Source organism: Leptidea sinapis, chromosome 28 (genome assembly GCF_905404315.1).
Source record: "Leptidea sinapis chromosome 28, ilLepSina1.1, whole genome shotgun sequence".
NCBI classification, from domain to species: Eukaryota; Metazoa; Arthropoda; class Insecta; order Lepidoptera; family Pieridae; genus Leptidea; species Leptidea sinapis.
The window spans coordinates 1309610-1326559 of record NC_066292.1 but is presented as its reverse complement, the minus strand read 5'-3'; the positions used below and the strand labels follow the sequence as shown (position 1 = coordinate 1326559).

General features: G+C 34.8%; 1 protein-coding gene across 6 annotated transcripts in view; it reads left to right on the top strand.

Annotated features, from left to right (window-relative positions):
• The window catches only part of LOC126973129 (tubulin polyglutamylase ttll6-like), a 30870-nt gene that overhangs the window by 4180 nt on the left and 9740 nt on the right, over window positions 1–16950 (top strand). For 3 of the 6 annotated variants that reach the window (XM_050820268.1, XM_050820271.1, XM_050820269.1), the window contains exons 5-12: window positions 1374–1574; window positions 2204–2296; window positions 3795–3936; window positions 4871–4986; window positions 6200–6328; window positions 7695–7848; window positions 10604–10675; window positions 11764–11930. In XM_050820268.1, the coding sequence (XP_050676225.1) occupies window positions 1374–1574; window positions 2204–2296; window positions 3795–3936; window positions 4871–4986; window positions 6200–6328; window positions 7695–7848; window positions 10604–10675; window positions 11764–11930 (1074 nt within the window). Of the gene's footprint in view, window positions 1–1373; window positions 1575–2203; window positions 2297–3794; window positions 3937–4870; window positions 4987–6199; window positions 6329–6721; window positions 6826–7694; window positions 7849–10603; window positions 10676–11763; window positions 11931–16950 lie in introns of those variants that run through there. The other 3 variants (XM_050820272.1, XM_050820273.1, XM_050820274.1) reach the window with 3 other exon arrangements.

Below are 16950 nucleotides of genomic sequence, written 5' to 3'. Positions count from 1 at the left end.
TAGCGCTCGCTCGCAATTGTTCTGCTCGCTGTTATCGTTCTATCAACCATTTTAGAGATCGCTAAATAATGGTGTCAAGGCTTAAAAATGTCAAGGAAATAGGACAATAACTATCTAAAAATGATTATAATAATAATGATGATTAGAGTTAATACTCGTACGAACTATCACCAATTCCGGCCACGATACGCAATTACATGCAATTTTTGTTAAAGTCCGAGGAATTGGAATAAACTTTTTTATGCATCACAACATTTCGTAAATGTGCCAATTATATTCTCAAATGATTAAAAGCTCTATTGGTATTGTATTTTCTAAAGGGACGGAAATAATTAAAACCGCCCGTTTCTATTTGTAAATGAGTTTATAATAGTGAGTAAACGATGCTTATCACAACTCCGCAAATGTGCAGCTTCGGAGATACTTTTGAATGTCATTGGGTGGAGAAAAGAAACGTGATTTTATTCTAGAAATCGTTTTAAGAAGAGTTTGTCAATGTCACACAAGATTTTATTATTTATGTCACTACATAAACTATGCATTTGTTGCGGTAAAGGGTCATTTACAAAAAAAATACCATCTTTAAGAAAAATAGGCCTTTATGTACCTACGTAGCTGGAAAAAAAATACTTATATTGTAAATAAAAATTAGTTAATGTCGCGTCTGTTTCTTCGCCGTGTTTCATTTCATCTTTCTTCATATTCGTGTTGATAACAGGTACAATTACAGCAAAATAGAATTATGCACACCATGTAATCCGAATTCGTTACATTTTGAATGAAAAGTGAGGATAAAATCAAAAATATGAATACTACTTAATTTTTACAACCCTAATGATATGCGAATTGAAAACAGCAATGCGGAAAATACCTGCATAAATCCTTGCCGTAATACAGCCGCCAGAAAATAGCGAGTTTAGTGATGAGCAATGATTCATATTGTGAATTCAATAATTTAGATACTATTGAAATCATTGGTAGTTTTAATCTTGTCTGAGGCTACAAAAGAAACCGAACCAACCGCTTGTACTCGCAAGAAGAACCCAACATTGAAACTGAAAGTAATAGTTCTATTTCATATGTTTATTATCAAGGCGCGTGTTAATAGGTACATGCGCACACTGAAAAGTCGATTATCCGTTGCTACGAAATAATTATCGTATTAAGACCTAAAAAAGCAAAAATAAATAATAGTTAAAAGAAAGAAGAACACTCTTTAATAGAAAACCAAACTGAAAAGTAGAAAATATTAATTACTTATTGAAATTTTAATAAATAAATACATTATAAGTTTTATTAAGAATGATTTAATGCGTTTTTATATGTAACAGTAATTATCGCCTGATTATGTATTATAATAATTCCTTTTTTAGATCACAAATAAGTATATGCCTAACTAACTGCCGATATGAGTCTATCCGCAAAGTAGCCAGTGCTTTCGGAATGCGAGAAGTCTCTGAAGAAGAGGCGTGGAATTTCTACTGGACAGACATGAGTGTGTCGGTGGAAAGAGCTAAAGAAATGAAACGGTTTCAGAGAATCAATCACTTTCCTGGAATGTTAGAAATTTGCAGGTAAAATTAGTAATAAGTCTTCTTCTTGTCGTGCCTCTCCATTACTGGAGGTCAGCAGTCAGTTTTTGAAGTTATATTTCTTTAGGCGCGTTATGAAGAAATGATGAGATGAAATTTTAAGATGCGTGCGCGTCACTGTAACACAAAAGTAAAATGGTGAAGTTGGTTCTTAAAATTTTCTGACGTTTACGACATTCGTTATTATTTTTTTTTGTTTCGTCGTCCATTATTAGGATAGGCAAAGGGTTCAAGCCCGTACAGCCGTATTTGTTATTTAATAATTAATTGTCAAAGCCATCGTTGCAACATTTTACAATATTGTTCTTTCTACAAACGTAGAATAGCACGAGGAATAAATAATTTAATAAGATTTTTGCTTTTTTAGGCCAAATAATTATAACTTCTTGCGTGCATACATAACTACACACACACTTTTTTTTTAACTTCTCCATGGCTAGGCGGAATAGTTCTTGGACTGTCTTGATGCTACTCCACTCCCTGATGTTTCTGAGCCAATTAGTATCATTAGTAATAAGTAACTGAGATTAATAGTATTATAAGTAATAAATAACTTATTAGATTAAATTTACTTTGTTAATAAAATAATCATAATTTTATTGTGTTTTCAGAAAAGATTTATTAGCAAGAAATTTGAATAGAATGCAAAAAATATATCCGAAGGAATATAATTTTTTTCCAAAAACATGGTGCTTACCTGCAGAGTAAGTATTCATGATAAATTGAATTCTATATTTGTAATGTTTATGCTATTGAGTAAAACATTAATGGTTTTCGTGCTTTGGCTCCTGTAATATTTTTATTAATATACATATTTGTAAGTTAACACGTACAAGTAATGTTAACACGAGGAAGAAACATTAACTTGTCATGCCTACTACTCGGTTAAGTCGAGTGAGTAACTCTTTTATTTGGCGATTTGCTTTTAAAATATGATCCCCGAAAATGTACAAAACAAATGTGTTACGAGATTTAAAAGAATTGTTAAAAAACGTTTGTGTGGGAAAGCTTACTATAAAAATAGATGATTTTCTTAATGATACCATAGACTGGGCGAAGCGAATGAAGCGAACAACCTTAGGCTCCTATTTATAAATGTTTATTGTACGATATTACATTGTAATCCATATTTTTATAAAAAAAAAAGCGCGCTGAGTTTCTTGCGCCCGTTCTTCTCAGGTTGGAGGCAGTCTATTTTGAATGGGTGGTAGTTTTTGACGTTCAATAAGTGATTTTGAATAAAAATATTTGAATTTGAATTAAAGTATATAAAATGGTATAGAGAACACAGAACTGCATTTTTGGAGGGAGGATATAAATATGTATTCAAATAACGAAACAGAAACCCAGATATGTGATGAAATAAACGTGAACAGTAGCAGGAATTTAAGCGTATCGTAGGCCCCATCCTTTGTCACTCTTGTTTGTGTGTTTTTTCCTCCTCAACGATTCCTTTCCATTTCGTTATGTTATTTGCCTCCCTTCTAAAAATGTTTTGTTCTCAGAAAACAGCAGGTCTTCCTATTCACTGTTTTCCATTTAACTCCGCGCGTTGAAACGGGGGTGGAATAGCACCAAGCAGTCGAGATTGCAACCGATCCTTTTGATTGGTGATTCTTGCTTGAACGTTGAACCTGACGTCACTAAGATGGCGGTCTCTCCCATTCTCAGCTGTTTTGTGAACAAATGTTCAAACACCAGCTGTCTTAATTTTAGTTATTGTTTTATAATTCCATCATGTTTGGGGTTCGGTAACCGAAGGGTAAACAACATAATCCTATTATAGTCCGACAACTTCGTGCGCGATCGTCCCACGGGGTTACAGAGTACAGACGGTGGCGGGGACGTGGTACTTAAGATGTCAGCGGGTAGCGGGTGGTGTTGCGGGGAAGGTAACTCGTGAGATTACCGTAACCCGCTGACATCACCGCACCACTGTGTCACTCCGAGGGACAGTCGCGCAAGAAGTTGTCGGACTGTTATAATATGACTCTGCTGTTTGTAGCGTATACTGTATTTGCTATACGCTGAGCGGTGTCCATCTACGAATAATTCTTAATTATATATTTTCACAAATATTACTTTAAACGATATTGTTATGTTTTAATTTTAGGTGTTTACTTAAACTTTGTAAATTAATTTGTGTGATGTGAAATAAAAATATGTCTATGTTCTGAATATATAAAAATTCCCCTTTTGTAGCTTTGGCGAGGCACTAAATTACAGCAAAGCCCGAAAGAACAAAACATTTATAATAAAACCAGAATGCGGCAGTCAAGGACGTGGAATTTATCTGACAAAGTCTCTCAAGGACATCAAACCAACAGAAAAACTTATATGTCAGGTATAGAAATTATATTTGATAACAGTATTTTTATATTATTCTTGTATGTAAACTCAAGTCAAAAAATAACTACTGTAATGAACTTATGATTATTTATTATTGTTTTACAAATAAGTCAGTTAAATCAAGTTTATTTTTATTATTTATATTCAATTTATAATACTCTACTCGATGATTGTAATTGATTCATATTATGTTTTAATCGATATTAGTAAATTGTTCAATTTGAAATGCCGTTATGTTGGTATTCTATGGAGAACGAAAGGTATATATTGGATTCTTTTGAAAAAGTGGGGGCATTCTGATTGAGCGTCTGGTCGGAGACAGACTTTGGATATTAAACTATGCAATTGTTAGTAATTGTGGAATAATAAGCAAGAGTGTTTAAAATACTATAATTGTTTTCACGAAGCAAGCAGTTTTATTATACATCAGTAAGCTGTGCCAATTCGTCACACTACGTATTAATTAATCATAAATAAATCGAACCAATGTATTTTATAGTTTGAAACCATCTCCATTCCATTAGTTTTCGAACAGAATTCTCGTTGAAATTGATCCATTCGTTAAGGAGCTATAATGCTACAGACAGATACTGAGACTGTTATACATACTTATAACACGCTGTAGATATTACTGGGTAAAGGAGACTTAACATCTTTTGTCTCAAGGTGACGAGCGCAATTGTAGTAGGTACCGCTCAGAATTTTTGGGTTTTTCAAGAATCCTCAGCGGCACTGCATTCTAATGGGCAGGGTCTATTCGTCCCTTATTGTCATAAAAAAAATGCCTCTGTTTCTTTGGGGATTAAAACCGAACAAAAGTGTTTATAACTCGTGTGCTAGTGGTTTATGGCATTGCAGACAACGAGTGCTTGATATTAGTAGTTAAATTACTTTAAATGTTTATACTAATTAGTGTTTGTTGTTTTAAGGTGTACTTATCGAAGCCATACCTCGTAGACGGCTACAAGTTCGACATCAGAGTGTACACATTGATAACCTCTTGCGACCCTCTCAGGATATTTGTTTACAATGAAGGACTAGTTAGGTATATTTTCTTATGCCTGTAATAAACACGTTTTTGACACACTTTTACACAAAATATCTTGGCCAAAACGAGGCATAGCCTGCTATGGGTACAAGACAACGATATATTTAATACAATATACTTACTTAAACATATAAATATATATAAACATCCATGACTCGGAAACAAACATCCATATTCATCATTTAAATTATTGTGAAAAAAAAAAAACATAATATCTAGGGCTGGCAAAGGAAGCTTAAAGTTATTAGGACCATTAGTCACTTCATACCTGTGTGAACTGATATTCTCTTCATTGGATTGGTGGACATTAACCCCCTTATTCATAATGGTCCGCTAACTTTAAACAACTGCTTAGGAGTGTTATTTCTCGTTCTGACTTAGGTCAATAGAAGAAGACAGAGTGAGAATTAGCAATGCTTTAAGTTAGCAGACTATTATTATTATTATTCTTACAAGTAAAATGAGAAATAGACTTCAATTATTAGAAAATGACTTGGGAAAAATGATTTGATTTTTAACATTGCAAAAATAGCATCACTATGTGACAATTTTTTTTATATTATATAAGGCCTTATCACTAAAATTGTTTTTATATTGTAGTCTACACGAGCGTGGCAATTCTTCAAGCCAGCCCACATTCTAGCGCTTTACAAAGCGCAGGTCCGACCACATAATATGGATGTCATCTCTGGTCTGGCGCACCCCAGTAACAGCTCGACCATTTGACCGCGTGTAACGCGCGTGTAGAGCTGCTCGAATTGTCGGAGACCCAGTGCTCAGTGAAGTTTCACGGGGAGTGTTCTGAAGAGCTGTTTCTCCTGATTCCTGCCGCCGAATTCCACCTTCGCATGTCACGACACAAAGTAGGATATTCTACATCCCCACCATCTGGATATGTGACGTACGACGAAGCTGTGGAATGAGCTTACTTGTCCGGTGTTTCCAAGATGATATGACTTGGGGACCTTCAAATAAAGCGCGTACACTTTAAGAAGGGACCGGCAACGCTTTCCTGTGTTGCAAGAGAATTTGGGTGGTGGTGATCACTTGACATCTGGAGATCTGAAAGCTCGTTTGTCCTCTCTTTTGTAAAAAAGTCTTCCTTACCTTTTTGACCCCCCATGTTAGGCCAACCCGACCCAAAGATTGAAAAACACTGGTCTAGTGAACAATACTTGGGGAGTTACTGATGCTATTCTTGGGATTTTAGGTTCGCAACGAGTAGATACGCGGATCCCAATGTAAACAACACCACAAATGTGTTTATGCACCTTACCAATTACGCGCTTAACAAGCACAGCCGTACATACGTCTACGACTCGGAAGCGGGCAGTAAACGGTAACTATTTACTGTTCTTTTTATAACAATAAGGGACGAGACAAAGGACGTTCAGCTGATGGTAATTGATACGCCCTGCCGTGCTCTTGTAAAACCCAAAAATTCTGTGCCGCACTTGCACATCTTGAGGCATGAGATGTTAAGACTCATTTGCCCAGTAATTTCACTAATACAACTTCCGTCAGACCCAAACACAATAATGCTTACACTTAGTACTTCATCAGAAAAAGGCGCTGTTGTGGTACCCATAATCTAGCCGGCATCCTGTGCAAAGGAGCCTTCCACCGGTGATGGTATTTAGTATCAAAGGCAAATCGATTATTAGCTGACAACAATTTACATTATATCGTTTCCAGAATTTTGTAAGATGGTGAGCATGTGTATTTGCTTCAGAGGTTTAAAAATGTTAACTGTTGTTTAGATACCCAAACACCGAGCATTACCGTTATAACATGTAAATTCATCATCACCCTACAAATACTCCATACACGATAGCCTTCCTTATCATTCCACATTGGCTAAATTATTATGACCAAAGCCACAATAAAAAAAAACAGAAAAGAACCTAGGATGAAGTATCAACTGGATTTGCCATGCGCGAACCTCCAAAATAGACTACAATCCTACTATTGATTTGCTTGGATAGTATGCTGATTTTGTACAAACAATCATTTGGTTTATTTTATCAATGTTTTTTTGCATGGTATATTTCAATTAAAATCGTACTTAACTGCGATTTATGTTTACCGATTTCCATTCAGTATTTATTTTGCAGCCTAATAATGACATATCACCATGTTTCGATGAGTTATATGCAGCTCTCAATTACGACTCAACTCAACTCAAGTTACTGCAAATTACTAAAAATTAACAGATAAATTGTGTTCACAACCAATGTGTTGGTCGCAATCTTCACTTGCGCACAAATACTAAAAAAGACACAAAATATTGTTTTCGTAGTTTTTATTCGAAACAGTTTTTTAATATTGTAATCTCTATGCGGTTCTATTATTTGCTTGTCACATCCAGGCATATCCTTCATCCTAGTCATAAACGCCGCTATAAAGTCTCAATTTGGCTTCCTGCAATACAACCGCGCGTTAAAACAACCCGCCAATCGCTTGTATAATAGAAGCTTACATTGTTCGTAAAATTTGAGCTTACATTTTTTTTAATTACGCCACAGCTATTCAAGATATACAAGTGTATTCTCTTTTTATTTGGTTCATAAATGTTACCATTTACTAGACTACATATTGCCGGGTGATACTTAGACATTTTCATCGTTACAATATTTAGGAACAACAAGAATATTTATGGCAAATAAATTGTAGTAATTATAGTTAATATAACTTGCATGAACCAGCAAGATATCAACGCTGAACAAGATCCTGATATCGCAAGGCGTAGACCTCGATCGCCTGTGGCATTCCATAGACCAAGTGATAGTAAAGACCATCATATCCGCCTGGCCGATCCTCAAACACAGCTACCACGCCTGTTTCCCCTCACATGATATGGTGTATTTCGTTTTAATATTTGTATTGAACTGCACGTAGTGAATGAGGTTCTTTATAGTATAAGAGCTGGCACCAATTTTTGAGTAGGTGTTTGAGGCAAGCTGAAAACTTGTTACATACCCCATTATACCCCAACTCGGAGCTGCAGATTTGGCTGGTGAGTAGCTCTACTCACACTATACATAATTTGTTAGATCACCTGCCAGGCAGAAAATCCTACCAAAAAGATCTGTCGTTTTGAGATAGCATGTTGCCTCAAATACATTTTTTATATTTTTTTGTAAAAAAATTTTTGCACGCGGTTGGCAATGCTACAGCCCCGACAAAATCATCTGCCTTATTTTTTGTTTTATTCTTAAAACATAAAACTACAACATATAAAATTGGCATATTGCCTCTAACATATTTTTGAAAAAATAAAAATTATATTTTTAAAACTTTAGGGGTTCATTTAGCCCCGCTTCTCCGCAGCTCCGAGGTGGGGGTATAATATGAGAGGTATGCAACAAGTTTTCAGCTTGCCTCAAATACCAACCCAAAAATTGGTGCCAGCTCTCGGAACTGCTGGGTTGCAACAACTTTAGCAATAACAAACATGTTAAAGTACCGGTTAAGCAAAAAATGTGTTGCACCATTTGACAATTTTTGGATGACGTTATAGCTTTAACAGTTAACCGTAACCGTCCAATCTTCGCCGGTTAATGCTTCATCCGGTTGCCGGTCATCGTTACTGTTAACGTGAGATTTGACTTAAACCTTAATTATTACAGCTAGTATGATGCAACCCAACCTTAATCTGATTGCCCATTTTGTATGGTCAATTGTATCGAGTAAATTTTTTCCAAAAACCTTATACGTAATTACCTGGTGTACTTTATACTTTAATACTAATTGTAATGTGCAATAAATCCGAAATAATAATTATCGTGGTGGAAATACTTAAGCATACTTATATATAGGTGTTTCAATACGTTTCAACATTTTTTCACCACTGTCTGTCTTGCGATGTATATATAGGCAGCCGATGCATTCAATTTGAGACATCTTTCGGAATACGACCCTCAGTCGTGTATCAAACTGTGCTGTAAAACTTGAAAAAAATCTATAAGTGTCATTGTTAACTTTAAGTTAAGTTTTGTACATTCAAAATTGGCAATCTTATTTAGCTTTCATTGAGTAGTACCCGTGATTTCTAGATAGTCGATCCTATTTCTAGTTTTGATAGAAATACTAGTATTTTTCGCCAAGATTTTGTTATTCTACTCATTATGTCGTAGGTACTAGCATAATATTATATAACATATTTAGGCCTATCGCAGATGACACATTTTTTGTGCTATTGAGTATGCATCACACAAAAAGTCTGCATTGCGCGCTTACACTTTCGGTCATTTTGTCGGCAGAACTGTAGGGATAGTACAGAGATTGCGGTGTATTATTTCGTATTTGAGATATAAAAAAGAAGAAGAAATAGAGAATTTTTGGCTCATCCTCTTCTTTCAGAATCATTATTAAAGGGACTGTTTCATATTAAACATTTAGTTCTAAAACTACATCCATATATATTTCGGTCTGTCATATCTACGAGGATATTTTGTGTGTCAGACTTTTTGCGCGTCGTATGCGGTACTGCATATAATTCTATATGTTTTATTATCACAGACTAAAAAGAGCGTCACCGATAGTCTATCGTCTGAGATAGGCCTTAACCTGTGGTCTTTGAAAATAAACTTCTATAGACCTGCTTAAAAGATGATACTCACTCTTGATACTTAGTTTTCCGTAAAACCTATGAATACAGGTAAAATTTGATTTCAGTGAGTTTATATAGTCAATAAACTGACAAGTAAAATTAATAGTAGGTACCTAATTATGCAGTAGAATATCTAAACTCAAAACAAACAGAGCATGCGAGAGAGAAGCACATCTTACATTTTTCTAAATCAAATCAAAATGACTTTATTCATGTAGGTTAAGGAATTGGCACTTATGAATGTCAAAAGTTCTCTTTTCCACTTATATTTACCACCACTTCGGAAGGGGTTGTAAGCTTTAATGAGATGAAGTGGCAGAAACTCATTAGGTACTAATAATTTCAATTACTTTTTATGATAAGTAATATAATAAAAATACTTCAGTCAAATAGGTACTCAATGCCTTACACGAGTAGATACTTACCTAAGTAAAAAAGAAGTAAATGTAAATTAGTATAGTATTTTCTTTGATTAACGCGAGTGTTACACATTTAAATAAAACACTTTTAAAGGATTATAACGCGTGTAATTGTAACGGTTTTACATTAGACGTTTGCGTAAAAGTTACATTATTATTTTAGTTAACCCGACGTTTCAAGACCTTGCCAGATCTCGTTTTCAGGGGGACTGGAGATGAAGTGAGTCAAAGATAGTATTTGTCATAGTTGTTATTATGAAGTTTAGCGCCATTTATTTCCTCGGAGGTGGTATTTGCTGTACACAGATGGTTTTTGGCAAATTTACTGACAGGGTCCTCTTCTTTTAACTAAACGTACCAAAAGGCTTTACGCAAACATCTAATGTAAAACCGTTACAACTACAAGCGTTTTATTCCTTTAAAAGTGTTTTATTTAAATTAGTATGTAAAAACAAAGGTTATTGAGTACAGTACCCACAGTACAGTTATAGCTAGCTGTAGTGGATTTTGAGTGCTAAAAATACGGTAGAGTATTAATTTAAATAATACGATTTTTTAAAGTTCTGTTTATACTTACAAATAGGTGCACGCGTGTTTTGAAATACTGGGCTTCGATATACTTCTGGATCACAAGTTACATCCGTTCATATTGGAAGTGAGTGGGTTTTTGAATGAATATATTTATAAGATATGTAGCCTATTACGTGGTTATTTCTGTAAATAGTATAACGAATTGATCTTAGATCTTTTATACGTCTAGAATTCATAGGTTCTCAACGTGGGCGAGAACGCCCCCTTGTGGGCGTTTGAGACTTTCGGGGGGCAGTAGAAGACCCAGAGAAAATTAGGGGGCATTGAGATGGTGCAAATGGGGCGTGGGTAGATTAAAAAATATAGTCTAAAAAGGCAAAAAAAACAAGAACATACTCTAGAAAAAAACATAATGTCAAAGTGGGCGGTGAGCAAAATAAGGTTGAGAAACTATGGTCTAGATGGACTATGACAGTTGTGAAAACGTCGAAAAAAATTGGACGTATTTCCTGAAAACGTTCCAAGCCATAAACATGACATTTTAAGGAATTCGTGTTTAAAGTTTAATAAATATTAGTGTGTTCCATACATGTGGGTCGGGCTACTAAGTCATGATGTCATTTAAAAAGTGACAGTAGTGACCAGTGAATTGTTCAAAACTCGACGGCGAAAAATTTCGAAATTTTTGTGCTTTGGAACGTTTTTCTGGAATTACATCCAATTGAGGTTAACGCAAAGTGACATACAAATTGCGAGTTTAAGAGTGCTTTCGCACTAGGTCCGATCCGAATCCGATCCGTACTCGTGTAAATACGGTACTGTGTAGTCGTAGAACTATTTCAAACGGTTGAAGGAATGAAATCGGATGACGCAAGCCGGATCTAGTGCGTAAACTACCATAGAAATAGTTTCTTCGACTACTCCGGACCGTGTGGGGTACGGATCGGATTCGGATTGGACGTTAGTGCGAAAGCGCTCTAAGACTTCACCTAAGGTCGTCACCATGCGACTTAAGATGTTAAGTCTCATTTGCCCAGTAATGTTACTAGCTACGGCGCCCTCCAGACCGAAACACAGTAATGTTTATACATTACTGTTTCACGGCAGAAATAGGCGCCGTTGTGGTACCCATAATCTAGCCGGCATCCTGTGCAAAGGAGCCTCCCACTGGTTTAATATATTTAATCTATGCTTACAAATATAATTTTACAGGTCAACCATTCTCCCAGTTTCCATACTGACACTCAGCTAGACCGGGATGTGAAGGAGAACCTACTGTCGGACACTTTCACCATGCTCAACATATGGCAGTGCGATAAGAAACGAGTACTGGAAGAGGATCGCAAGAGGATACGCGATAGGCTGCTACAGACTAACAAGTAATAATACTATTAAGAGGACGATAGATGGCGCTATTTAGTAAACCCTCACATTAGGTCTATCAATTTGTACAATCCATAGAAATAAATCGAGGTAGAATGGCAATGTAGTCAATTTAACAATAGTAGTTACTCAATGGGTCACCAGGGGGTTGCTGACAATCAGCGCTGTATTTGTATTATATCGTATACTCAGAGTCAGCTCTTTTTGATAGCAATAACTGCTACACAGTACTTTTAATTTAATATAATCACTATAATATTATACATGTATTTGTTTTTTTTCCCTGTAAGTCTTTTTTACTTGTATTATTCTGTGTGGTTTGTGTTTGTTATTAATAATAGTTTTGATTCATTCATTCAATGCTCAAATTTGAGCCTTCGTTTTACGCGTGTCAATTTTTCTATGTCAAATATCTCAGCAAGACAAACCTATGCCCGCTATTGTACCATGTACGGTGTTCATTGCGTTTTTTATTTATGCTCATTTGTACTAGAGTAAAAAGAAGACGCAATGGATTGAATTCTTGACGAAGAAAGAAATAAGTGAATTTTTATCTATAGATCACGAGTAATAATATAATAATAATAATAATAATAAATTGTTTATTTCTTTAACAAAAAGTACTTAAAAACTAGGGGCAGGTGTTTCCCGTTAAGCTTATCGCCTGTGTTGGGAGTCACCGCTCTTTAACCTTTATTTATAACAAACAAAATTACATTATACTTAAGAGTTATTCATACATGTAAAAGTTAACTAATAAAAATATAATTTTGACCTTTTTTTTTTACAATGCAAATTACACAAATGAAATAATATGTACTTTAAAACTATTTATGAAAGTTCTACCATTATACGTTACGTTACTACTATATATAAAATAGACATGATCAGAGAAAGGGGAAAGAAGGGAAATGAGTGTTTAGTGTGCAAGTGTGTGTGTGTGTGTGTGTGTGTGCGTGTGTGCGCGTGTGTGTGTGTATTTATATAAATATAATTGTAGCATACACAACTAGCTACTCAGCAACTGTTCTACCCAGTCATAGGATTTGGGTTCTAACCAGTTAGATGTAAGTTTTTTACATTCATATACGTTTTTTGAATATATCTGTAATTCTTTATTTATTAAATTATATAATTTGGCAGAGCGCTTATTGAACTGTCTATCAGCAAAAGTTGAGTTCGACTTAGGAACTACTGCCACAATGTCTTTTCTTCTTTTTTGCAGGATTTTAGGGTCATAAGCGAGGGATTTATGCTTTCTTGTAATAGTGTTTGTAATATATAGTTTTCTAATTGTTGGTATTTTAGTTTCTTTATATAAGCTATCCGTGGGAAATCTGCGTTTTTTAAAGTACATTGTTTTAATAAGATTACGTTGTGTTCGTTCAAGTTCAAGGAATTTTGTTTTAGTGGCCCCACCCCAGATCGTTATACAATACGTTAGTACAGTTTGTACCAACGATGTATAGATCTCTTTCAGGAGATCTTTGTCTTCCAATTTGGGGCCAGCCGGCAGCCTCGGTACTACGTATCTTAATGATTTAAAAATCCAGATAGTTTTCTCAACCTCTGCATTATGTAGTCTATTTGTGGATGCCAAGAAAGTCTCTGATCCAATATGATACCGAGATATTTAGTTTGAAAAACTTTCTGAATGTTTGGGCAGTTACAATGTACGATATTAACGCAGTCGTGAATTTGTATTTTGAATTCTCTAGCAGCTTGGGCATCGTTATATAAACTATAGCACATGTAGTTGGTCTTATCTGCATTTAGAGTAAGTAGGTTCATATTTAACCAAGTGTAAATTTCACGCAAACCCACTTCAGTATATTTCCTTACACTGTCCCACGAGTCACCAGTGAATACTATCGCAGTGTCATCGGCATACGAGAAGATGTTTGCATTCTTGAGCTTCATATCACATAAGTCATTTATATATATTAAAAATAGGGTTGGGCCAAGAACGCTGCTCTGTGGTACGCCGTAAGATACTGACTCGTATTCGCTGGTGCAGTCACCTAGTTTTACTTTTTGCTTACGTTCAGAAAGATACTGACTGAATAGGCGTGTTCCTCTAATAACAATAGCTTCTAGTTTATGTATAAGAATGGGGAGAGAGACGGTGTCAAAAGCTTTCTTGAGATCTAGAAAAACTGAAATACATTTTTTATGTTTGTCAACTTTCTCAACTACTAGTGAGGAAAGTGCGCATACTGCATCTTCAGTTGACCTACCTCGTCGAAAACCATATTGATGTTCTGACAGTATATTGAATTTATCTAGATAGTTTAGAAGTCTTTTATTTATGAGCTTTTCTAAAATTTTGGATAAGACAGGCAATGATGAGATAGGTCTGTAGTTACCAACAGCACCTCTATCCCCACCCTTATACACAGGGAGAGTAACTGATTGCTTTAGTGCGTTAGGGAACACACCTTTTTCAAAGCATAAGTTAATTAGATGTGTAATGATGGGTACAATGTCAGTTTTAGCTGTTTTCAAAAATGAGGTTGGGATATTATCCCATCCAGGAGCACTATTCGATTTTAGATTCATCAGTGTGCTGGCAACCTCATCTGTATCTGTCGGGAGAAGAACAATTGAGTTAGGAGAGTGTGTTAGAGTTTCAGAAGAGGGGGTAACATGTTTAGTCTTAGATTTGATTTGCAATGCAAGTTCTTTACCTATATTAATAAAATATTTATTTATATAATCCGCCGATTTTATAACAGTTTCTTTTAAATTGTTTAACTCAATATTCTGATTTTTTTCGTTACTAGTGTATGTGATTTGCTTGATAGTTTTCCATAGTAATTTAGGATTTTTAAGTGTTTTTGTTAAAAGTTCCTTTTCATATTTTCTTTTTATTGTTTTTATTAATTTGTTACAGTAATTTCTGTATCTAGTGTATATTATTTTATTTACTTCATTGTCTGGATCTTTGCGTAAGTTTAGTTGTAATCGATTTCTATTTCTTATACATCTTAGAATTCCTGGAGTAATCCACGGTTTGATTATTCGATATCTTGATGGGATGTTCTTAACCAATGTATTATCTCTTATTATTTCAGTGAGAAGGTATATCAATCTATTAATAACTATTTCTGGATCGTGATAATTTAAAAGTTCTGCGAGATTAGCATTTTTTAGTTGTTCTAATGCTTGTTCAATATTTATAGTTGTCTTAGTTTTGCTTACAGGAGAACTTTTATTAATTTTTGAGAGTGCCAGAAGTATGGTATAGTGATCTGTGGTAGTTGTTTGCAAAACTGCAATGTTTGCTTCGACTCTTTTTATATTTAATCTCATCATGAAGTGATCTAAGCAGCTATTTTCCCTGGTGGGAATTATGTGACCTGCCAAGATACCATACGTTGAAAGAGTATTTAGGTAGCTTATTCTGTTCTTGTGTTCATAATGAGTTTCATTATGTTTAGGAGTTATGTTAATATTAATATCACCCGTTATTATGATGTTCCTGCTTGTTGAGTTAATATTGTCTAGGTGTGTGGCCAAAGACTCGATAAAGTTTTCAGCATTATTGTTAGATGGTGATCTGTATATTCCTAGTTTAAAGTTGTTAAGAACGTCAAGCTGTAAGCATGATGCTTGTGCGAGTTTTACTTCATTAACTTCGTGTTTTAGATTTCTTTTGATGTATACGACCACTCCATCATTTTGATTTAGTTGGGCGGTTGTAGCATAAGATATATAATTCGGTAACACAGGGAAATGATTGTTATTGTTAATTCTACATTCAGTTAATATAATAACGTCTGTCTCAAAAGAAAAATTATGTATTGTCGTTACAAAGTCATCAAAATTGCAGTAAATACTGCGTATATTTTGGGAAATAACGGTAAAGTCGTTCTTTTGTATTTGTAGGTACTCATTTAAATTTGTAATATCACACTCGAAGGAATGTGTAATTTCAATCCGGTCTATGTCCTGTATGGTGTTTACGGTGTCAACCATATTGAGTTAAAGAAAGTAAATTCAGGTAAATAATATAGGTTAAAACATATTTTATCTTGTTTTGTATTTATGTGATACTTTATAATTATATTTGTGTATAATAATATGCACTCGTAGCAATGTACCTAAATAAGGTGATGAGTTGAGTATGTGTTCATGTTCAGTGTAAGGGAGTTGGTATGTGAGTAAGTGTTGTTTTATGTATTGTGTAAGTGTATGTTTAGGGGATAGGTACGAGAGTACGTAAAAGGGCTGAGAGATAAATGTAGGATAGGTATTTTTTATCATGATTTTGGGAATATCGTTAAATGTGATAAACATTTCAATCTTATTAATAAGAATGCTAGAAAAGACAATATTAAATTGAGGATATTGTAGGACTACGGTTAGTCATTCTTTTAACCTAAGCTGATGCGCCTGACTTTCACTGCTTATTTGGATAATTGTCGATAGGTCCGTTTCACGCAAATAGACTTTTCCATAGCTTGTCCAGCAATATTTGTAATTTTTGGACTTCCTTAGGTCACGTGCCAGGAAGTATAGACGAGATGCCTTGGAAGTTAGGTGGTCCGAAACGTAAATAGGAGTCTCCACTTGATTTTTTAAATCAAGGTGCCTGGCCATAAGTTTGGATTTATTCTTTATGTTGTATTGCTTTACTTTTTGTAAAATTAAACCTTTCTGTAAAGCTGTGGTCAGTTCCACAATTATAGGATGGTTTTTCTGTTGCGATTTTTTGCTTCGAATCCTATATATATCCTTAATTTCACTTCGTGATACTTCACAGTCTATATTTTTGAAAAGAGAAGAAGTCATGTTTACTAGCTTTTCTTTGGTCTCGTCAGGCAACATTGGCACGTTTTTCAGCTCAAGGTTAGTCTTACGGCTGCTGATTTCAGAGTTCTCGAGTTTATTCTCTAAGAGAATAATGTAGTCCCTATTATCTTTTATATCATCCTCCAGAGTAGTTATACGGTTTTTCAACTGGTTATTTTGTTCTGATAGGAAATTAATCGAACTCGGGATTTCAATATTTGT